The 23,606-nt window shown below is 45.6% G+C and overlaps 1 protein-coding gene across 6 annotated transcripts in view; it reads right to left on the reverse strand.

The window, feature by feature from the left end:
* Nucleotides 1–23,606, reverse strand: part of SH3KBP1 (SH3 domain containing kinase binding protein 1) — a 339,463-nt gene that overhangs the window by 157,142 nt on the left and 158,715 nt on the right. For all 6 annotated transcript variants that reach the window (XM_059158548.1, XM_059158547.1, XM_059158544.1 and 3 more), the window contains one exon: nt 2,276–2,379. In XM_059158548.1, coding sequence (XP_059014531.1) covers nt 2,276–2,379 — 104 coding nt within the window. The remainder of the gene's footprint in view (nt 1–2,275; nt 2,380–23,606) is intronic.

Below are 23,606 nucleotides of genomic sequence, written 5' to 3' on the forward strand. Positions count from 1 at the left end.
TGTTAACCATTTTCTTTGGATAAATTCCTGGGAGTGAGATTACTGGCTCAAAGGATGTTAGTTCAGATTTTTACAGCTCTTGCCATACCCTGCTAAATAGCTTCATATTAGGATCATAAAGATATACAAAGTTGTCACTTCTCCTTGGTATTACCAAGTCTTAACCGCAAAATGTTTTCTTAGGATTCTCAAAAGCAGGACCCATTATTGTCTTAATTTGCATTTATTTAATTAAGAGGAGTGTGGAACATTTCCTCATGGTAAAGGTTTTTCTTTGTGGGATTTGTGTTTATGGCAGATTTATTTACTATTTATCATTGTTATAGTACCTTTTTAGTATAATTTCATAAGTGATATATATAATAACTTTTCATGATCATTTATTGTAAAATGTTTCTTATTTGTTGTTCTCTAGGGGCGGTTTGCTGAAGTTTCTTCAAATTATACCAAAATTTTAACTTTTTTTTTTAAGTTAGTCACACTATTTACTATTTCCTTTGGAACTTCTTGCATGGATTCCGTCTTACCAAATTTGTCCTTCTACCACTAGCATAAATGTTCCACTCTGCTGTCCGTTCATGTTTCACTCAGTCAGCTTTCGACAAATATCTCCTAAGTGCCCTGATGGCAACAGGGATACAAAATGATGAATGAGGGATGCCTAGGTATTTGAGCTGGTTAAGCATCCGACTCTTGATTTCAGCTCAGGTCATGATCTCAGGGTCGTGGAGTGAGCTGAGAGTCAAGCTCTGTGCTCAGCTTAAGATTCTCTCTCTCCCTCTCCCTGTGCCCCTTCCCCTGCTCACTTGCACACACACACACACACACACACACACACTCTCTCTCTCTCTCTCTCTCTCTCTCTCTCTCCAAAATGGTTAATGGCCTATTAATACAAATTCTCCAAAACTAGGAAATAGGCGATAGGGGTTATTTTGTGTCCTCCCAGTGTCACACTGGGAGTCCCAGTAACCGATTCTCAAGAGATATCTTTGTCTGACACCATATTCACTATGATTCCCTTAGTGCGGATGTTAACCGGCAGAAAACCAAAAGTGATGAGAATGATTCTGTTCAGATACCAATGAAAGTGAATCTGGACAGTCGGAGATACAAGTGCCTTATTCCCAGAGAAGAGACAACCTCAAAGGCTGCAGTGTACTGCCCTGTGGGATAGTATGTACTTCTGCATCTGCCTTAGCAATCTGAATCAAGTATTTTCTCTCTCTCTCATTATAAATACTCTTCCACAATTCTCTTTGAGCCAACCGTATCATCTTGCAGATCCCCTCGTTAATGAGTTAAATAAAACTTTGATGCATGCTCACTTTACGTTTATATGAACATCAGGGAATCTGGTGGCTGGGCCTCAGCCCTTCTACTTGGACCCAAGTCACAGTTCACTTAATCCCCTCCTTGCCTTCTAGCTTCTTTTTTTGATCATGGGTTTCTGTAAGGTCCAGTGGTATTCATGAAACCAAAGCTCTTGAAGAACTGTATTTCTATATACAGACACATGAGCTGAATCAGAATGAATGATAAGGTTCTAAGTCTGAAGCCCAGGATAGCCCAGAACAGGGGAGAAGAGCCCGAGAGGCCCATGTCAGTGCATGGTGGGACACTCCACCAGCAGGCGTGGCCCCGAGTACCCAGGACCAAGCAGCAGTAAGGGAATGCGGTGCAGTGGAGGGAACAATGGGTCTCCAGCCAGGTGGGCCTGGCTCCAACCCTCAGCCCTGACTCTTCCAGGGTCTCTCTCTTTTTCTTTCCTTCTAGAGTCTCTTGTGCCTCTTTTCTCATCCACAAAACAAAGTGCTTGCGATGGGCCACCCGATGGGCCAATGTGTAAAGAACCTTGTCACACCTGTCTCATACTACTAGTCTTCTATAAATGTCCCTTCTTCTCCTTCCTTTTGAATCTACAGTGTCCCCCATGATGAATACTGAATTCACCCTCAAGAGACGGCTCAGGGTCACTCTGTAGAGCCCGAGTCTACTGGCAGTTGAAGGAGAGGAGAAGAGCTGTGGCAGTGGCCCAGGATCTCAGAAGCCTTTGTCCACTATGTGAAAAAGGCTGTAATTTCAAATGGCCCACACCTGCTCCTAATGGGCTTGGCGGCATTCCTGTCTGGGAACCCAGTTCCTCGGAGAAGAGACTCAGCCAGATAGCGGCTAAGGTCTCTTTAGGCTCTAACATCCGCCACAGCAAGGCCAACCAGGGGCGGGTCCTGAGCGCCCGCACGACGTCACCCACCCATCCACCTGGCACACTTACCTCTCCTACCACCTCTATGATGTCGCCAACCTTCAGCTCAAGCTCATCGTCATTCTGGGGCAGGTAGCTGAATGCCACCTGGCAGCGGCGCCTCCGTCGCTCGCCTGAATGGGAAAAGCAAAATATTTAGACACAGCTCTTGGCTTAAAACTGGCTTTTAAAGAGAGGCTTCCTAGGCATGCAGGCAAATTAAGCTGACTTGTCTCAAATATGCTCTCTGGGACATGGCTAGAGGCACGGCAGCTCTGGTCTCAGAGAGAGGCAGTAGAAAGCAGAGCAATGCTTCTTGGTCTTTTAAAAGCTGCTGGGTCAGAAAGGCATGGGTATGAGAAACCGATCCGTTGGTGCAGAAGGCAGGAAGCCCTCCCCTGAAGCGCTGGAGCACATTGCTGCCTTAAACGCTTTTCCACGGATGGGGCTTTGTACTTGCTGCTGTTGATTTTTAATGGAAGCTGATGTGATATGGTAGAATAAAAAGAATGGTCTGCTTCTAATGCTAGCAAGGCAGAGGAAATTTTTCCCAAATGTGCAAAGGAAAAGATAAAGTAGCCTGGCCTTTTTCTTACTAATCATCACCCTTTCAACACGCTGGAACTCAGGCGTGATAAGCAAAGGCTAGTAGATTTCAGCCTGCCCTTGGTGCCATTTCAAATGCCCCACAGGGCTTCAACAAATCCACTTCGGTCCTCTTCCCTCTGTCCCAGGGGACCCATTAGCAGGATCCCTGGCTGCTCACACAAAGCCAACCCAGGCAAATCAAGATAAAAGCCAGAACCACACTTCACTTGACCGGAGGCACTCAAGGTCACAGCATCTCGCTCACCCAGAGCGGCCCAACTGGGAGGCCCTGGCTTAGAGCTGGTTCAAGTACAGATGCGACTGTCCACACCACAGACATGCACCGTGGGCAGAAAGAACATGCATGTGGTATGTGTGATGGGGGTGAGGTAGGGAGACAGACAGATAGGCAGCAGCGGAGGCCCAAGCCAGGGAGAGGTGGATGGCAGAGAAGTGACACCCGCATTGCTCCGAAGTTTGTCGCTCGAGGCTGACCACCTCACACTGTTCCCTCCTGCCACCACATGGCCTAGAAAACCAAAGGGATCAACGACTTCAAGGAAACACATTTAGAAATGCTGACATTATTTTTGGATACTGCCTACAGTGATTCTTCTCCTTTTCTAGTCTTTTCCCTGCAAAAGCAAATCCCTGCAGGGGTGATCACAGGCCACACTGAGGCCCCCATGCAGCATGACATCATACAAAGGGGAAGGTCTTTGCTCCATCTGATGGGCTCACTGATCAATATGTTTCAAAAGCCAATGGCCTAGTTCTCTCCGCTCCATTTTTCTCCGCCTGAACCTCGGTACGGAAGAACCGAGTCGAACAGAAGAAAGGGGGCAGAAGTTCAGAATCGATATCTTGTCTAATCACATCTTTGGCAACTGTACAAATACACTGCACCCCTTCGTACAAAACCACAAGCCGCCTGGGCCTGGTGAGAACAAAAGCAGAGCTCTCGGGCTAACTGCCAGGTGCTGCCAGCACTGTCCGCAGGCGGCACAGGGCGACCCACAGAGGACCCGACTCTCCCGGGCAGTGAAGGCGCATCCCAGCTGGCTTCTCCCCGGTGGGGAGTGAGGAAGAGTGGTAGTCCGGGGCCAAGCACTCTCCCGTGATTCCATGGTGTCCGATGAAATGAGAGGCAAATACAGCACTCTTGTTGTAAAGGGTACGGATTCCCCGTTCTGGCTCAGAAGGTCCAGACGACGGCAAGGTGATCTCGGCTCCCACCTCCTTCTCCCTGTGACTCCCGTGCCCCGCCCCCATAGACACCTCTTAAGATGAAGTTCTACCCTAAATGGGTGAAGAGCTTTATCTGCTAGATGTTATGGTAAAAGCAAACGCTGCACATACAAATCTAAACGCAGAACAAGTCCACACGCAAACCTCCGAAACCTGACACACAAGCAGAGAAGCCACCAGTCTGGACAAAAGTGACTTGAAAATAACATCTGAACACCCAGTGCTGGCTGAAATCATAAAATGCCGTTACATGTAAGTTCATTTCTTTATAAAACTCTCTGTAAAAAATAGCATGTAACCTGGTGCTACGCAAATGGCAAAAGAGAGTGATGACTTCTTCAAGGAGAGACTAACACCGTGAACTCAGGACCTGGAACAGAATAAGGAGATTGCTCTTGAACCGAATCTCGGCCTCCAACTTCTCTAAAGCCCTGTCTGGTATCAGGAAGAATGACAAGTTTACTAGTTTCTATCTGCCAGGCTCATCAATAGTTCTTAAAAGCCTCTAAGAAGGTTATTTCGTTGGTGGCACCAAGTCCTATCAAACACATCGCCAACATATAGGACCAAGAAAAGCGAGCCCCACAGCGAGGTATGCAGGGGTTGCTGATGGTAAAGGCCACCTGACCTAACCCTGGGCAGAAACGGTTATTCCCTGCATCTCTGGGATAACTTGTGGTCTTTTCTAAAGCACTTCTGCTATCCATCATCCAATCTCACCCTGCCACCACCTGAGTTAAAATGAAACAGAAAGGAGCCAGAATGAGCAACCATTTTGCAAATGAGAAAGTTGGGGTTCAGTGACTTATCCAAGGACACTGAGCTAGTGAGCCACAGTATCTGCTTTGCCTGAGTTCAGAGCTCTCCTTCAACTTTGGACGAGCCGATTCTGTTTACATCTCGTCCCACATTCTCTGTAATCTGAACTTAATTGCTTTGTGCGACACTGTGTAACAGAGCCTCAGGTTTTCATGCGAATTCCCAGACTGCTGCTCTTCTAGGGCTCAGCTTTTGCACTTCACCGTTCCAGTCTTGTTTGCCAGATCTACCCAATCTAAAACCCAGTTCAAGGTGGGTTGCCAATGTCAGGAGACACTGCATTTCAGGTGCCTCTGTCCATCCAACATTTAAGAGAGTTTAAGGATGTCATTGGCTATTTCTCCCCTCCCAGCATTTCACTGATGTTTACTATGCAGTCTTGACCTCCCTTGAGGAGGTACATAGATGATAATGTCATCTCCCTTCAATAGTTGCTATAAACTGGAAAAGAATAAGGATGACTTGCCTAAGGCCGTGGCTTAGCATCCCTGAACTTGAGCTACCACCTTCACTCCCAGAGCCCAATCCACATGAACTCATTCTCACACATTACTTTGAGCTTTTTTCTATGGAATAAACTGGGTCTTGAAGATATTTAAATGCATTTGCTGATCACGGCCAACAATACAAATCAATATCAGAACAACTAGAAAGAGGAGAGTACATATGTTCTCCCTTCTTCGTGTCAGGGCCATTGCCACTGTCCTTTGCCACTGTGTGTGTTTTCTAGGTAGGACCACTTAACTCCCAAGACACAACCGCAAGAAGTAACACATGCAGGTTTTACAGACATGCGAGCATATATGTGCACACGGCCCACCAAAAAAATGTATGGACAAGGCAGACTTGACAGAGCACATATTACAGGTCTCTCCTTCATTGCCATACCGTACAATGGCCATGCATTCACACGTTGAAACACAGGCCATGGACACCAAGGCAGGCACATTTGCAATGTCCACACTAGGCCTTGTTCATTCCCGCCCTTATATTCATGGCCAGCTTTGTGTAATAAAATAATAACAGCTAGCATTTATTGAGCACCTACTGTGTGCCAAAGACTGCTGAGTACCGCATAGGTACTACCCTCACACCCAACGCCCTTTTTCCAAGCAGGGAGAGACACAGAGATTGAGTGTTTTACCAGAGGTCTTACAGCTCGAGGGGATGCAAGTCCAAGGCCACTGCCTCCCACGTCTGACTGTTCTTAAGAATTCTCAGCTATGGGTCCTGAGAAGGCAGAAAGGACTCACTGGGCCAATGTGGGATGTGGTTAAGATGTGAAACCAGGAAGTGAAAACCCACAAATCAGGAGCATTTCCTTACAGCTGCTGGATACTGAGGCTAGAGCTGCTGGATATTTTAATGAAAGAAAACTGGCTGGAAGGGGAGGAAATGAAGTACATGCACACTCTCTAAAAATGACAGAGCAGAAACTGAAAAGGGCGCCATGGCCCATCCTTAGAAACTCATCTATATTTTAGCATCTCCTAAGGTCTTACAACATGTGAAAACTTCAATGTCCAAAAAATACAACAATAAATAATGCAGTGGTAGAAAGAAGTCTTTGGGTCAACTGAAAACTTTCAACACTCACACAGCCTTTTTTTTTTTTTTTTTTTTTTTTTTGTAATGTCTCATATCCCCTATGACAGAACACCAGTGCAACCACGAGGGCCTGAATCACCAAGGGACGCCTCCCACAAAACTCTAAACTTCAGTAACAAATCAATGCCATTAATTACAGGGGACAATGGGTCATAATGGATGACAAGGAGAAAACACCTTGTGGGAACAGGTAATCTCCCTTTAGAGGACTCTAACCAGTGCTTCTCAATCTTGGCACCTGGGAGCTTTCATAATCTCAGTAGCGGTCCTGGGGAACTAAGTCTCCACAGGTTCCTGGCTTCTTCCAGCACTGGGACAAAGAGAACACCAAGCAAGAACAGAATATCCGCTAATGCTAACATCAGTGAAGTTGCTCAAACACTCGAGGGGTACTTTCCAAAGGACACAGAAATCAGCTTGATGGGGCTTCCATTGGCCAAATCTGGGATAGTAACAGCTTGTACTGAGGGTTGTTTTATCACTTGTGCACTTCCAAATAATTCATGAGCCCAGACTGATAAGTTCAATAGGTAGCTAGGGTGATAGCTACCTAGCTAGGTGAATGGATAAGATTAGATAGATAAGGGCAGGGCAAGAAGCAAAAGCTCTCCTTTAGACAAAGGATGTCAGGGATGCCTGGGTGGCTCAGTCAGTTAAGCATTTGCCTTCTGCTCAAGTCATGATTCCTGCCCACATCCAGCTTCCTGCTCAGCGGGAGTCTGTTTCTCCCTCTCCCTCTGCCCCTCCCTCCTACTCATGCTCTCACTCTCCCTCATGTTCTGCTCTCATAAATAAATAAAATCTTTTAAAAAAAAGATTGTCAGCTAATAAATGGAGAGATGATAGAAACAGACAATCATCATTTTACAGGCATCATAAGCAGCCAGTGATTCTGGCCAGAAATCAATGGTGGTTAAAACCACTGGGTGAAACCTTGTTGGGGATTAGGATATGTAAACAGTCTCAAGAGTATCTCCCCAGAGATTATTTATTAATTACAAAAGGAAAACGGTCCTCTTAGAATGGAGAAACCGGACAGACACAGTCTTAAAGCTCACATCATCAATAATGACACTTCTCATGCGATGCATGAAGAAAGACTTAGCCTCACCTGTAGAATGCTCCCACCCCAAACATTTAACCTACATCTGACTGTAAGAAAACAGTCATGCAAATCGAAAATGATGACAGTCTACAGAAACTGACCTGATTCTTTAAAAAAACCTTAAGTCTGGGACGCCTGGGTGGCTCAGTTGGTTAAGCAGCTGCCTTCTGCTTGGGTCGTGATCCCAGGGTACTGGGATCGAGTCCCACATCGGGCTCCTTGCTCGGCAGGGAGCCTGCTTCTCTCTCTGTCTCTGCCTGCCACTCTGTCTGCCTGTGCTCACTCTCACTCGCTCTCTCTCTGACAAATAAATAAATAAAATCTTAAAAATAAGTAAGTAAATAAATAAATAATAATAAAAAAACCTTAAGTCACTATCACATACAATTTTTTAAAGGCTAGGAAACTGTTCTAGATTTAAAAATAGTAAAGAGACACAACAGCTAAATATAATGTGACCCTTAATTGCACTTGGGGTTTTTAAAAGGTTATAAAGGGCATTGTTGGGAGAACTGGGGCAATCTAAATATGGACCAATACTAGATGATAGCATTATATTAACTTTACATTTCCTGCATGTGCTCACCCTGTTGCAGTTACAGAGAATGTCCTTGTTTCCAAGTGTTTAGGGATCAAGTGTCCTGATATCTGTAACTTACTTTCAAATTGTTTGAGGAAAAAAGGAGTGTATGTGTGTGTGTGTGTACGCGCGCGCATATGTGCATGCATGTGTATATACATATACATACACACAGAGAGAGCGAGAAAACAAATGTGGCAGAGTGCTAATAATGGGGGAATCTGGATGGATGTTCATTGTAATACTGTTACAACTTTTCTGTACATTTGAAATTTTTCTAAATAAAAATTTGGGGAGAGAGGAAAAATACAGATGCCCAGACCCCACCCTTAAGCAATGGTCTGGGTTTCTATATTTTAAGAGCTCCTCAGACGAATCTAACAAATGGTCAGGGTCAAGAGACATCTAGACAGATCGGTTATCCAAAAACAAACGGGATTTTCCGGGAACGTGCTATACGTGTTCTACATTCAGCTTCTTCTCCCAAGAGAGAGAAAAATCAAGCTCATCTAGCAATATTAGGCTAATACATAACCCAGGTGAATGGTGCCACGCTGTGATTTTCATCTCACAGAACTTCAGAAAAGTCTCACCAAACAGCCTCTGACTCTGAAAGTGTGCTCCTGGGAGAGTGGGGGATGGGAAAGATGGCGGTCGCTTCTGGGATCCATTAGACACCACTGCTGGGGGTGCAGCAACTCCCCAACTTAACTGAGCACATTCCAGATTCCTGAAGAGGCAGTTCTTGAATCAGAAACCTCAATTAATGTAAAGTACCTTTCCTATTTCGAGATAGAAAGACAATACAAAGTAAACTAAACAAATGTAGAGACTCACCCCTTTTAATCGAAACACCCGGTGGATTTGAGGTGCAGGGGAAGAGAGAGAGGTGAATGACTGATCTCGCCAGACCCAGCATCGTACCATTTGCTGGGAAAATTCCCAATCCTCATCCTGTTCCAACGCAACGTAACTCAGAGGAAGAGGAGGACACTTCAGAGTTTGAAGGCATGCCAGAAAAATGAGGAACTTGTGGGTCTTTCTTGCCAAACCCCTCTGGCTCTGGCCCGATGGTTACAGTGGAAATGTATGGTATTTAATTAACCAGCACTGTTTGGTCCCTGGAGATGAGCCTCCTTGATTCTCTTAGGAATGCCTATAGTCAACGTCTGTGCGTGGCAGAAAACCATTAATCCATTTGCCTGCTACTTCAAAGGGAAGGTTCATCTGCAAACAGGTTGTAGCTATGCCAGTGCTCATTTGTTCCCAATCCCCCAGAATACAGGAGGAAAATGTAGAATCAGTAGGGAACCATCTATGAGGGCCTCAAAACCATGGGGGGTAGGAAGGGTAGCAGCAGGTCAAGTCAAAAGTCACCAAAGGAAAATCCACTGAGTCCTGTTGGAGATGGAGACAAACTTTGATGAGGTGTCTGCCATGTGCCAAGAACTGAGCTAGGCATGTTACATGCCTTCCCTCAAGTTCTTGACTGACCCTGTGAGGTGAGGGATGCTGCTCCCATCTTTACGAAAGGGCACAGAAAGGCTGGATAACTTGTGTGAGGCCCATGCGTTAAGTAAGTCATGGTCTACAGCCCTCTTCTTCCATGAACCCAGGGTAATACCAGGAAGGCACATTAGCTGTGCATTTCTGGAGGACTTCAGATGACGAGCTAGGGGTGAGAACTTGCCCAGAGGAGGTTTCTGGACAGAGAAATGACTACAAGATGTGCTGAGAACGGTGCTGTAGAGAGAAGTGGCTGGTGTCAGTGGTGTGCAGATGGGCTTGGGGGAGGGAGCCTAGAAGCAGGCAGATAGCCCAAAAGAAGACAAAGAGAGACAAAGGTCTAAAAAACATGATGGAAGGAATCCTACACACAGATACACAGTCTCATCATTAGTTGATGGGTTTCAGTTGTTCCCTTTGGGGGGTCAATGACCCTCTAACTTGTCTTTGATCCCCAGCACCCAGCTCAGGGGCTGTTAGAACAGAAACCCAATCCATCCTTGATGATCGATGGATGAATGAACTAATGAGTACCTATATCACATTCTGTCTGTGGGTCACTGTTTTGGGAACATACATTTTGTAGACAGTCAGAGCGATGCTGGAGAAGGACAGAAAGGGAAGAGGGAAAGAGTTAAAGCCTCAACCTGGTGTTAAACAGGGCACCCACACACACATGCTTAAAAGCCAATGCTGACACAGTTAAGATGGTAAATTTTACATTATGTGTATTTCACCACAATTTTTTTTTAAAAGCTGAATTGTTGCAGCTATAGGGAAAGAAAGATGGTGGCCCGTCATCTTGCCACAGGGTCAATAGGGCCACATTCTCCAACAGCATAGTCTGAAGCATTAAACAATGCCTGATACACTCCTAAATGCTTTCTTCTAAGGCTATGGTCTGCGCTCAATCACCCATACCCAATGACAGAGCAGGGATACAAATGAGCAAGAAATTACGCATATTTGATTTTAAATTTAGTCCCAGGAGAAGAGAGAAAATAGCTACGTAGGGAGAGATACCTGTTTAAGAAAGTTCAGGGCAGCAGTGTTTCTCATAGCAAATGCTGATATGGCCAGAGACCTACACAGGAAAGAAACATCCTGAATGCCCACTGAAAGGGAATGGCCGCATGGAATAGCCAGGCCATGGAAAACCAAGCAGCCTTTTAAATTGAGCAAGCAGTTCTGCATGTACTGACATGTAAAAGGTCTCCATAATATGTTAAATTAAAAGGGAAAATCACATAAAGGTGCAATGTGCTCCCAACATTGTAAACATATACACATTCCCTCCTTCCTTCTATAACCTCCACCCTGGACCCTGATTTACTTCAATCTCCCAAAAACTAGCCACAGAGTATGTGCTCAAGAAATATTAATGAATAAATGGATTCATCCAACATTCAATTAATACGTGAAGAACTGATAGAATTAAATAATTGAAAGAAGGGGTGTATGTATAAGAACCCGGTTGTGCAAGCACAGAAAAGGGTATGGAAGGGTATGCCCCAAATTAACAGTGGTATTTTTGGAAAGGGGGATTAGGAGAATGTAAAGAGAGACTCACATAAATGTTTCTGTACATCAATTTGTTTTTACAAAGAGCATGTAATAATACACCATAATAATTTTTAAGAAATCATTACATTTGCTTATTAAAATAATTATCATGCGTTATGAAACATACATTTTTCTGATTATGCTTTGATGACATTAATAGTAAACTTAGTTCCTATTCTCCAAGTAAATAAATAAATACCAGTTGAATCAGATGGAAAAGTGGTGTCACAGGCTGAATGTCAAGGGGGAGGGGGGGTTCTCAACTGGTTATGGCTGGCCCATGAAGATGGCAGGAGGTGTGAGCCAGAGAAACAGCTCCACACCTGTAGCCCGCACTACGTATTACTCTGGTCAGACACTGTTACAAGAGTCCAAAGAGCCCCATCACACCCTATTGGTTATGGATGCTTGCTCATTTTTCCTGGCCTGACCACGCACACCACACAGCCCAGACGGGCCATCTCCCTCCCGGCGGCAGGGGGCCGTGGGGGTCGTGGGGCTCCGTGTCTGTCTTCTGAGCTTGCTCACGCCCACTCACTCACAGGAACACGCACACACCCAGCCATGGGGGCGCCTCGTCTGGGCTCCCCAACTCCAGCCACTGCCCTCCCCTAGTCCTGCCCTCATCCCAGCAGTCGTGAACCCCTGCTGAGCGGCCTCATCTGTTTGCCTGGGCCCCTTCAGTTCTGACACCTGTCAACTCGTTCCCGCGTACCTTCTTCAACAAATTCCACTCATCTCCCCCCACACACACACTCCTCGTGATGGTTATGAGGATGCCATTTCATCACAAATGCCCACTCTCTCTTACTGATGTAGAAGCAGAGGGTGGGATTTGTGATCTAGTCTTCCTTCAGTCCTACAGGCTTCGGAGTCTAACGTCCTGCTTTAAAGAAGCCACTGAAGATAGTCTTAAAGTCAGTCAGTTAACCTATGATCAAAGCCGTCAACTTTCTCCCACTAGTGTGATACAGAAAGGGACCATCCATTAAATAAACTGGGCTTCTGCCGCCTCTGATATTTCCAGTGTTAAAGAGATGCTGCCTCTGGATATTTTCAATGTTAATACCTGATGGTCCCTGAGAAGCCACATCTATAATTCGGGTACCAAGGGCGTGAAGAACTTCTACCACCATAATGCCCTCGCGCTCAACCATTTTCTATCGGTGGTCCATGAGTTAGGCTATGGAGAGGACATATACCTTGGATTTACAGCCCATGCACCCGGGGTCCTCACAGATAGCACTAAAGGCACGAAGAGAGTCTGGGGCTTCACGACACAGGAGAGACATCCAATCTAGAGGACAGCTCTGGGACCACCTCATGTTCTCTGCCACTTCGTGACCTTCACCGCAGTTTTCTTACCTCTCCCCCTGCAGTGACAGGTTCAGGCCTACTTCACAGGAGGGTCTGTAGCCACCCTTTTCTCCACTCATCTTGTCATTTGTGAATTTGTTAAAAGGCAGCTGTATTAATGATTTATGCCAGCGCAACTAAATTTCTTTTCACCATCCTTCCTTTACCATCAGAGCAAGATAAAGGAATCCTACTGGAAGACACAGTCGGTGATGTCTCTAATCATTCTTTGGGTCTTCCCCTTTCTCTAAGCTGGTCGCAGGGGGTGGCTTTGGCCTTTCAGGATGCCCGTTAATCTAAATAACCCAATGCACAACAGACCATAGCAGGAGACACTTCCCCAAGTGTCCCTGCTCTGACTTCCCCAGTCCAGGGCCCCATGTCTCTGGGGGATGGAGTCTGGATGTTCAGAAAAGAAAATCTAATACATAAAGCACATTGCTTTTCTCTGCTTTAGCAAGGCTTATTTTGGCAAAATGCCCAAAAGAACTCAACATATTTATAGGGTTTTGTTTGATCTACTTTTAAATGCTCCATGCAGAGTCATTCAAGTGAAATGAGAATACAGATTTTCAAAGGAAAAACTGAAGGAAGATTCTAAATATAAGTTATTTGTTGAGCATAAACAAGATTTCTCCCTTCTATCCAACACACTCCCTTTAACACATCTATTTTTAGAGGCATTCTCAAACTTTGTGGCTGACGAATAGATCAGACCCCTAACTTTTACAGTTAAGGAGCGGGGGTAGTGAGGGCGGGAACAAGAGAAAGGAGAGGCAAGTGTGCGTGAGCACATGCCCACTAGCAGGTGTAGCAAAGGTCGACAATCTGAGAGCTCCTCATCTGCGGGTCATCTCCCTTGCCTATGCTGAGAGAGCACAAACAAATCTAGAGTCTCCCAGTTCTTTAGAATCAGTACCCCAAACAGCCATTGTCCTGGGAGATACAGAGAATGACAGAAGATTCCACATTTCTCTCTTGAGGCAGAAGGGAAAAGATCAATATTGCAGCTAGTCGAAATGTGTTTTTTTGCTTTCTAATTTTGACTCATTTTTTATACAATTTCCCTTCTCATCCCCATCAGAATTGGGTGGGGGAGAGCCTGGGCATTTTATGAATTTTCTTGATGCAAAGGGGACGTGTGCATCCCCACAATTCCTTCTTCTGTATCTTAAAACAGAGATTCTTTTTTTTTTTTTTTTAAGATTTTATTTCTTTATTTGACAGACAAAGATCACAAGTAGGCGGAGAGGCAGGCAGAGAGAGAGGAAGGGAAGCAGGCTCCCCGCTGAGCAGACAGCCCGATGTGGGGCTCGATCCCAGGACCCTGGGATCATGACCCGAGCTGAAGGCAGAGGCTTTAACCCACTGAGCCACCCAGGCGCCCCTAAAACAGAGATTCTTAATGGGGGTTCATGGACAGAGTTAATTCAGGGGTCTGAACATGGATGGGAAGAAAATCATATCTTTAATTTGACTATCCTCTAACTGAAATCTGACCTTTCTTATCACTACACATACGCGGCAATGAACCGTACTGGTACTGGCAGCATGTGTGGAGTTTACTGATTTGCTTCCATGTGGATAGTATCTTTTCATTTCTCATCCCGGTCACTGCAGTTATGAAGTATCATTTATACTCACCCTTACTTCAAAATTATGATAGCTTCTAGACCCACCGCTGGATCCTGCTATTAATGCATCCATACAGAAATATGTATTACTTATGTTTTTGTAGTATTTTGGTAACTGTATTACAGTATAATTGGTTTCCTTTGCAATCCTACGGGTTTTATTTTATTCATGTGCAAACATTATTCTGAGGAGAGGTCACAGGCTTCACCGGACTGACAGACTGTACAGTAGTTTCCAAAAAGAAAAAAAGCTAAGAACTCCTAATCCCTGTTTTCAAGACTATATTCTGCAAGAAAACACATAGGGGTAAGTGGGGGAATTATGCATATGAAATAGGGCAGTAAATGGAACATTTGGACTCTGTCTGTTGGAATGTTTTACTGGCTTTGGAGAAGCACATCACAACAAAAGAACCACACAAGGCAACATCACGGGTCCTGATCCCTGAGTTGCCGTGTGGCACAGCCTTCAGGAGGCTGCTTGCCAAGGGCCCTCTTATTACCCAGGTCAGTGGCTGGCTAGAGCTCTGTCATCTGGCGCCTGGGCTCAGCTGAGCTCTGTGCCCACACTCCCTTCCATGAAGGCCAGGACAGCTCATTTGCACGCTGATGCCTGCCACCACCTCAGTGTCCCCACTCCAACTGAGCCCAGCATTTCTCTTCCTTTGCTAGCTACTGAACTTAGGAAGGCACTACAAGGTTCCCTCCCTGACCAGGGATGAAGTGGTCCCTTGGGTTGCCCTGTACCCACACCTCATCCTCCCAGCCCTCGTCCGCTGTGCTGTCATTCCCTGCCTGTGAGTCCCTAGTGCCCGCGGGTGGCAAGTGCACAAATGTTCCGTGAACGGAGAGGGAAGTTTGTGCCAGGGCTTGCAACTGCACAGGGTTTGCCTGGAGGGGCTGCCTGACTTCCAGTGCAGTCCCATCTTTGGGGTATCCCTAGAGGATGAAGGACCATAGGGTCAGCAAGTCCAACTGAGATTGGAGGCATCTGACCAATTCTTCCAAAAAAAATTTTAAATAAGAAAACCAGCAATTTCACTTTTAGAAAGTTATACTTTAGATAACTTACATGAAATATACAAAGATATATCAAAATGTTCAATGCTACATTATTTAGAATAGTGAAAAACCTGAATCATCCTAAATATCCTTTAACCAGGGGACTGGTTAGTCTACTCGTGGTGTAACACATGAACTATTCATGAGGGGCATGGCTCTAAATGAACTATGCCAGGTATGGCAAGATCTCCAAGATTCTCTTCCACCTAGCTTAACAAATCATGATATAGAATAAACACTGAGATCCCATCAGTATTTTTTTTAAAAATACCAACAAGTCTGCATCACTATGTGTTTGGATTAGGTCATACTATCTGAAATTGACAGTTTATGGACGACTATCTGCAATATCTTCTGATTCATCCAAATGTATGTATGTATGTATGTGGAGATTCGATAAGATAACTGTGAGCTAGGTCTTCCCTGGAGAGTGTATGCGGGGGCAGTTATGTGATTCTTTATACCCTGACTTTCCTGTATTAAGTTTTTGTTTTGTTTTATTTTATTTTGTTTTGTTTTTTGAGAAAAAGAGAGAGTGAGAGAGAGCACGGGGAGGGGCAGAGGGAGAGGGAGAGAGAGGATCTCAAGCAGACTCCACACCCAGGGCACAGCCTGACCGGGGTGGCAGGTGAGCTCGATCTCATGGCCCTGAGATCATGACCTGATCTGAAATCAAGAGTCAGACACTTAACCCACTGAGCCACCCAGATGCCCCTATATTATGTTTTTACATTAACCATGTATTATTTTAATACTAAGTCTAACTAAGAAAGCAGGCTGAGTCTAAAGGAAAATTACTACTCAAATCTTTAAAAAAAAAAAAAAAAAAGAGCAGGGAGGTTCACACAACACACTAGCACACAAGCTGCCTTCCACGGCGGCAAGTCTGTGGCCATCAGAACAACAAAGCCCATTACAGAGTGGGGGGATCTTCCTCTAGGGCCTGCAAGTGGTTTTGATGTCAAGGTCCTTCTAGACAGGTGGCATCCAGAAAAGCATGGGATTTTAGAAGCAAATGAGCAGTGCAGATGAAGGGACTAGGCTACTATGAGGGAAGGTTTCTCAGCAGACTTTTTTTCAAGCAAAGAGATTAGTAATGCACATATTAGTTCTTTGTTCAAAGCAAATAAAGGTTTTTCTCATTTATTAAAGCAAGTCCTACATTCTTTTTAAGTATGGGAGAGTGGTAAGGGTACATTTAAAAGATGGTATCTCATACTCAGACTTTTCATTTTCTACATTGCTATGCACCTTTACTCTCCCCCTCAGAGGGAGGGAACCGAGTGTTATAAGAAGCGTAAATTTAGAAACTGTAAACCTGGAAAATGTCGATCTAGAAATCTTGAAGCAAGAAAATGAATGTGGAGGGGCACCTGGGTGGCTCAGTCAGTTGAGTGACCAACTCTTGATTTCAGATCAGGTCATGATCTCAGGGTCGTAAGATCGAGCCCTGTGTTGGGCTCCGTGTCAGGCTCCATGTTGGACGTGGAGGCTGCTTAAGACTCTCTCTCTCCCCCTCTGCCCCACGCCCACCCCCACTCCTGTGCGCATGTGTGCATGCAGGCGCAAAAAAAAGAAAAGAAAAGAAACAAAATGAAAGTGGATTCGTTTGTGGACTAGAGAAAGCAACAGCAGAGGGAAGGAGAGAGAAATAAATGCACATGAATCCCTCCCACAACACTAATTTTTGTCTGTACTGTTTGGTCCAGCACTTAAAAATATTTTCCCCACCAGACTTCGTTAATAAAGTTTCCTACAGATCACACATAAGCAAGTCTCCTTCTGTGAGATGAAACCTCCTAGAGGGCAGGGACGGGTTTTTTTTTTTTTTTTTTTTTTTGCCCAGCTACAGCAGGGCTTGGCAAAGCTGATCTGTAAAGGGCCAGAGAAGACATATTTTCAGCTCTGCAAGCCAGGCCGGCCCTGTGGCAGCTCTGTGACTCTGCTGGTGGACAGGAAAAGCAGCCACAGATCATGCATACACGAAGGGGGATGGCTCTGTGGCAATAAACCTTTATTTACAAAAATAGGCAGTACCAGATTTGGCCCATAGGTTGTGGTTCGCCAAATTCTGGTCTACAAGAAGTGATAAGGGTCTAATCAGAGACCAGGGCTGAGTTTGTTGTTGTTGTTCTAAGAATGAGACCTTGCCAAGGTGGAATCATCAGCTTTGAGGTGACGCGCTCCTGGACACTGTCCCTGACTGGCTCTGAGGCAGCGTTAGGCGCCCATACCACTGCCACGGTGGGACGGCACAGCACCCCGCACATACCACTCTCCTAACCCTGCCCCTGCTGCCCAGGACTGTCAGCTGCTCAATCCTAGGCTCCTTCGAGCAGACCTGAGTTGGCCTCCTTGTGGATTACTAGACGCCCCCCACCCCAGAGCCCTGCCCCAAAACAGTTCCTTAGTGACAACCTCAAAAATAAAAGGAGGAACAACAAATGAGAAGGGGATGAAGAAGAAGGACATGTTAAAAAGGGCTCTCACGTGCTGATGGGAAGAACTGGACGTGCAGATGCCACCAGCTAAAATGCAGAAGAGAGCAGCAGCAGCAGAGTCCGCTGCTCGGCCCCGTGGGGACAGCTAGGGACCCAGTAGTTGCACCCCCGTCCGGCAGCCGCTCAACAGACCAGCAAACCTGGTCTATAAGGCCCAGCCAGGATGGGGATGGGGATGGGGATGAGCAGGAAGCCAGGGAGGCTTCAGTGGGAGATGAAGACGGATCTGCCCGGGGCATCTCAAAGCAGAGAAGCCTGCTGCCCCATCTCCCACTAGATGTAACCAGGGAAACCCATTGCTCTGCTCACTGCCCACAGCATGAAGCCAACACAGTGTGAGAAGAAAGCTGGCCCCGAGGAGCCTGCCTTGCCTCTGGACTTCTGCTGTGCAAGATGGACAGGTCTTTTTTTTTTTTTTTTTTAAAGATTTCATTTATTTATTTGACAGACAGAGATCACAAGTAGGCAGGGGGGCAGGCAGAGAGAGAGAGAGGAGGAAGCAGGCTCCCCGCGGAGCAGAGAGCCCGATGCGGGGCTCCATCCCAGGATCCTGGGATCATGACTCGAGCCGAAGGCAGAGGCTTTAACCCACTGAGCCACCCAGGCGCCCCAAGACAGACAGTTCTTTATGACCTAAGCCAGGTTAAGCCAGGGCGAGTGCAGCTTGTAGCCGAGAGACCGTTAACCAGCACCGGGTATCTGAGAGCGGGGGTGAGGGGTGAGGGAAGCAAGGAGGGAGGGCCGGCCCAGACGTCAGCTTTGGGGCTTGTTGCTTTCCGGCACTGGCTGAGCCCAGGGGCGAGCAGACACAACAGAAGATGCCAAAGACAGAGCCACAAAAGCAGCTTACATTTAAGAAGCTGGAGAAGAGGGGACAGCAAAACAAGACGTGTAGTGGGGGTGAGGAGTGCAAATACAGAGGCACAGAAGGCAAGGTCGGTGTTTCCGGAAAGAGGCAGTAACGGAGGAAGAGGACAAAACATGTCGTGCGGAGTCAGCCAGAGGCAGCCTGGAGGAAGGGGTTGGACAGACCCAAGTGCAAACTCAAACGCTGCCTCTCACTAGAATTGAGGCCGTGGACAGGTCACAGAGCCTCTCCGACCCTCGGTTCTTCCAAGTGTAGCACGAAGAGGGCTGTTAAGAGGATTGCCTACATGTCTCAACTACACACTCTGCACAGGGTGGGGTGCACTGACCGCATTGAGCCCAAATTCTTCACCCCTCTCCTAACCTTGCCCTTCATCACCTGACTTTAGGGTGCTTCCCTTAAAGACAGAGCAGGTTTCCCCAACCCTGTGACTTATCTCGGAAAGCCAAGAGAAAAGGAAGTAGCCGTGTGCCAGTTGGAAACAAAGGCCTCAGGAGAACTCCAATGTTTCCATCTGCTCGGCCACACCCCCACCACTGCAACGGCAGAGACATGCAGGGCAGGACCGTCACCCCGGGCATGTGGCTGAGGGCAAGCCAAATGCTAGCTGACCTCCAGACGTGGGAGGAACCCCCAAATCAGAAAAGCCACCCGGCTAGCTTCCAGCTGACCCCCGATTCAAAAGCAATAAATGCTTATTGTCATACGCCACTGAGTATAACAGTGGCTGTTTGTCGTGCAGCATTACTGTGGCAACAGATAACTGATACAATGCCCAGCAGAGAGGAGAACCTCCAAAAAATGTTTAAAACACACATGCAGGGAGAAAAATGGCTGCAAATCTATTGTCTCAGTCTCCTGTCCTGCTAAGTTTAGTGTTATTTCCCTCGACTGTTTCTCCATAGTCATCGAGGCCCAGAGAGTAAAAGAAGTTTGTGAAAAATTTTCTTTTTAGAAGTTTGTAGAAACACTAATTTTAAAGGACAGCAAGTTTATGCATTTCCTACTCGCCGTAGCATATTTATCTTTAGATAACAAATGCAAATGGAAAATAAAGCAGAAGAAAAGCTCTCCTGACACAGAAGTCTCTCACCCAAGTCATCATTCACTTCTCAAATTATACACAATGAAATCGAGACACTGTAACACAGAAGACACGCCAACAGCAATTCGTCATGCTTACAATTTCTTAGCCGATAGTGGGGAGAAGGGTATGGGGTATTTGTTGTATTATTCTTGATCATTCTTTCGTTGTGGTAAAACATACATATAATATCTGATTTACCATTTCAACCACTTTTAAACGTACAACGCAGTGGCATCAAACACATTCACATTACTGTAAACCATTGTCACTATCCATCTTCCTCTTTCATCTTCCCAAGCCCAAACTGCAATGAGGACTTCATCCCACCCCTTGGTAATACCACTCTGCTTTCTGTCCCTGTGAATATGACTATTCCAGGTACCTCACATAAATGGTGTTTGTCCTCTTATGGCTGACTTATTTCACTTACAATAAAGTTCCCAAGGCTCATCTATGTCAAAGCACGTTTAAGAATTTCTTCCTTCTTAAGGCTGAATACCATCTCACTGTACAGATACCACTTTTTTTTCATCCATTTATCCACTGATGGACACATGAGTTGCTTCCAGCTTTTGCCTATTGTCAATAATGCTGCAATGTACATGCACGTACAAATAGACATGCATATCCCTTCTTGATCCGTTCTATATATCTTTATTAAAATCTTACTTTGAAACTTGAAACAAACTGAAAGAAATTCTTCCCTGGGGTGCATGGCTGGCTCACGCAGTGGACTGTGACACTCTTGATCTCAGGGTTGTGAGTTCGAGCCCCACATTGGGTATAGAGATTACTTAAAAATAAAATCTTTAAAAAAAAAAAAAAAAAAGAAGGTCGTCACTTCGCTAGCAGTCTTCAGGCATCACCTAAGGAAGTTGAGGGGATGGAACTGGTACCTAGGGCTTGCAATTCAACGCAATTTACCATGAATGATTTAATCCTACACCCACTGAAACAAACATGGCGATGAAATGAAAAGCTCCTTTGGAGGAGACAGGATTCTGAAGCATGCTGAGCTGAATGCAAAATGAATACACAGCTCAGCACCCACTCAACCCCGTGCAATCAAGCAGAGTAAAGAGCCCACAATGCCATGCGGTGGGCAAGAATGGGTGGTTTATCAAAGGCAAAACACTGTTCTAACTTCACTGCTCAATAAAATCACCATAGGGCTTTCTCAGCAAAAAGCCAGAATCCTCTCGAGTTCTCCCAAAGCTTCTGACAGGTCATGTGGAAAGCTGATTCATCCAATAAATGTTTGTTGGCTATAGGAGCTCAAATGAACTGCACAGAGTGTGCAGCACAGACCACAATATTCCTTCCTGGGGACCCTGGAAAGGGTTGGAAAGAAAAGAGTGGGATCCTTAATGGTTTTTCAATATTCCAAAAGGCTTATTATCCAAAATAAGCATACAGGTTCAAATGCTTTGCAGGACTATCTATAAACAGCACCTTGACCCTAATCTGAAGAACTAGTTATATGCTAATGAAGACACAGAAATTTGCCACCCAAAGGGCCAAAAACTTTTAGAAAGGGCCTTCAGATAAAAAAAGACTGGAAACGGGCGCCTGAGTGGCTCAGTCGGTTAAGCGTCTGCCTTCGGCTCAGGTCATGATCCCAGGGTTCCGGGATAGAGTCGCACAACAGGCTCCCTGCTTGTCAGGGAGTCTGCTTCTCTCTCTGCCCCTCACCCCACTTATGTGCTCGCTCGCTCTCTCTCTCTCTCAAATAAATAAAATCTTTATTTAAAAAAAAAAACTGGAAAGTTCTCAATCTTTCAACTTGCTTATAAAGAAACAGACGCTTTGAAAGGTGAAATAACCTTCCCCAATGGCTATGGGCCAGAAGAACCGAGAAGGGCAGGCATGTCTCAGGGGTACCCCAACAAGGGCCTCTGAACCATCCTGGGTAGAAGTATGAGGGAGAAAAAGAAACACAGTGGTTTTCCAGCCTCTACCAACTGACAGTCAAGTTCTAAGCCACTGAAAACAGACAGTATATTTGTCAACTATTATGAAGTCTTGCTGGTGGCCCAGGCCCTACCTGCCTCCGGCCACACACAAGCCAAGGGTTGAAAGGGAGGCTTTTGTTTTGTTTTGTTTCAGCAGAAAGCTGACACGCAGCCCTCATAAACGATCACTTTCCATTTTCTACTTCAGCTTGGGCTTTTGATAGAATGAGTTCATACATCAATATGAATAGATCGATACAGTTCATAATTTATGAAGATGGGGAGGGAGGCACAGATTGATCCTGCAGAAACACCCAGCCAATGCCTGCATCTTTCCTTCCTCCCTTCCTTCATGCTGCCCGGGTTCAGTCATTTCTCAGTGCATTAACAACCCCACCGGAGAGGATTGGCAGGGAGTGAGAAAAATGAAAATGCATCCTACATAAGCTTTGCTAATAAAAGATTTACAGTTAAACTGCAAAAACGGTTTCTGTGGGTCATCCCTGGATTGCAGTGATCTGTATTATTCCTGTCGAGCCTGCACCAATAGAAATAAAAGCTAACGACACACACGGACATAGCCTAGGGACCAGATCCAGGATGGGATGGAGCTTAGAGAAACTCATAAGAGAGAAAGAGAGAGAGAGAGAGATGGAGAAGGAGCCAGGGAGAGAGAGAAGGAAGAAAGAGGGAAAGAGGCTCTTAAACATGACTATGAACTGCATTCAAATTCCATGAAACCAAGGTCAGAGCCATAGAGCCACAGCTGAAGAGGAAAGGGTGAAGTATTTTTTAAAGCATATGTCTATGCACAAAACAGATACAGAATTTCCATTCCTGCCTTGCTTTGGTTTGCCTATCCCTGTCCACAGTGTTGTCAGACACATCAGTAACTTGGTTACTTTTTCTCTTTGTATAGATATGTATTATCTTATATCTCAGTGATTTCGTCAAAAGTAAATTTCAAAGGAAGCTAACTTCTTCAAAAAAAAAAACAAGCTACTACTCCCAGTGATACTGTCAAAGAGTTACTTTAAAGCTTTCAAAAAGTCAAACATAAAACTGACGTCATTTTTCCCCTCAACAATGTGTTTCTTTTTTTAAAGATAACCGTTAACTCCGTGCTTGTGCTCATTTGTTTGCTTTATCTGTGAAAATCACATGGCCTAGAAAAGGGTCAAAAAGAGTAAGAGGAAAAACTCAATAGCAAAACATTCTGGAAATCTGATTTTCCTTCGGAAGGAATGACAATACCAGAGAATCCACCCAAGCCTGCGGTGGGGAGAAGGGAAAGAAGCAAGAGAGAGCGCTTACGGGAGGGGGCGGGGGAAGGGTCCCTGCTCCAGACCGGCTGCATCTCCAGGAACCCACCTGGAGATGGTTACACAGACAAGTCTCACTTAAAGGGAAATCTGAAACACAGTACTAATCACTGATAATTCGTAATAATGGGTTCCTGATGAGCAAAATTAACATATAATCACATAATCCAACCATCTCTTTTGATTAATATCTTCGTGTTCTCTCCCCAGCTCCGACGATAGCGATGATGAGCAATCAAGTACCAGAGACGAGAAAGCCCAGAAAGGAAGGGAAAGCTAAATCTGGCCTGCGCACTCCAACAAGGGAAGAGCAGACACACTGCTATACGTAAAACAAGCTGAACTTTCCATGTCTATCTAGAAAACCTTGGTGAAGGGTGAAAAAACAAATACAGATTAAAATGATGCCCAAAATAGGGGCACCTGGGTGGCTCAGTGGGTTAAGCCTCTGCCTTTGGCTCAGGTCATGATCCCAGGCTCCTGGGATCGAGCCCTGCATCGGGCTCTCTGCTCAGCATGGAGCCTGCTTCCCCCTCTCTCTGCCTGCCTCTCTACCTACTTG

Source organism: Mustela lutreola, chromosome X (genome assembly GCF_030435805.1).
Source record: "Mustela lutreola isolate mMusLut2 chromosome X, mMusLut2.pri, whole genome shotgun sequence".
In the NCBI taxonomy this organism is placed as follows: Eukaryota; Metazoa; Chordata; class Mammalia; order Carnivora; family Mustelidae; genus Mustela; species Mustela lutreola.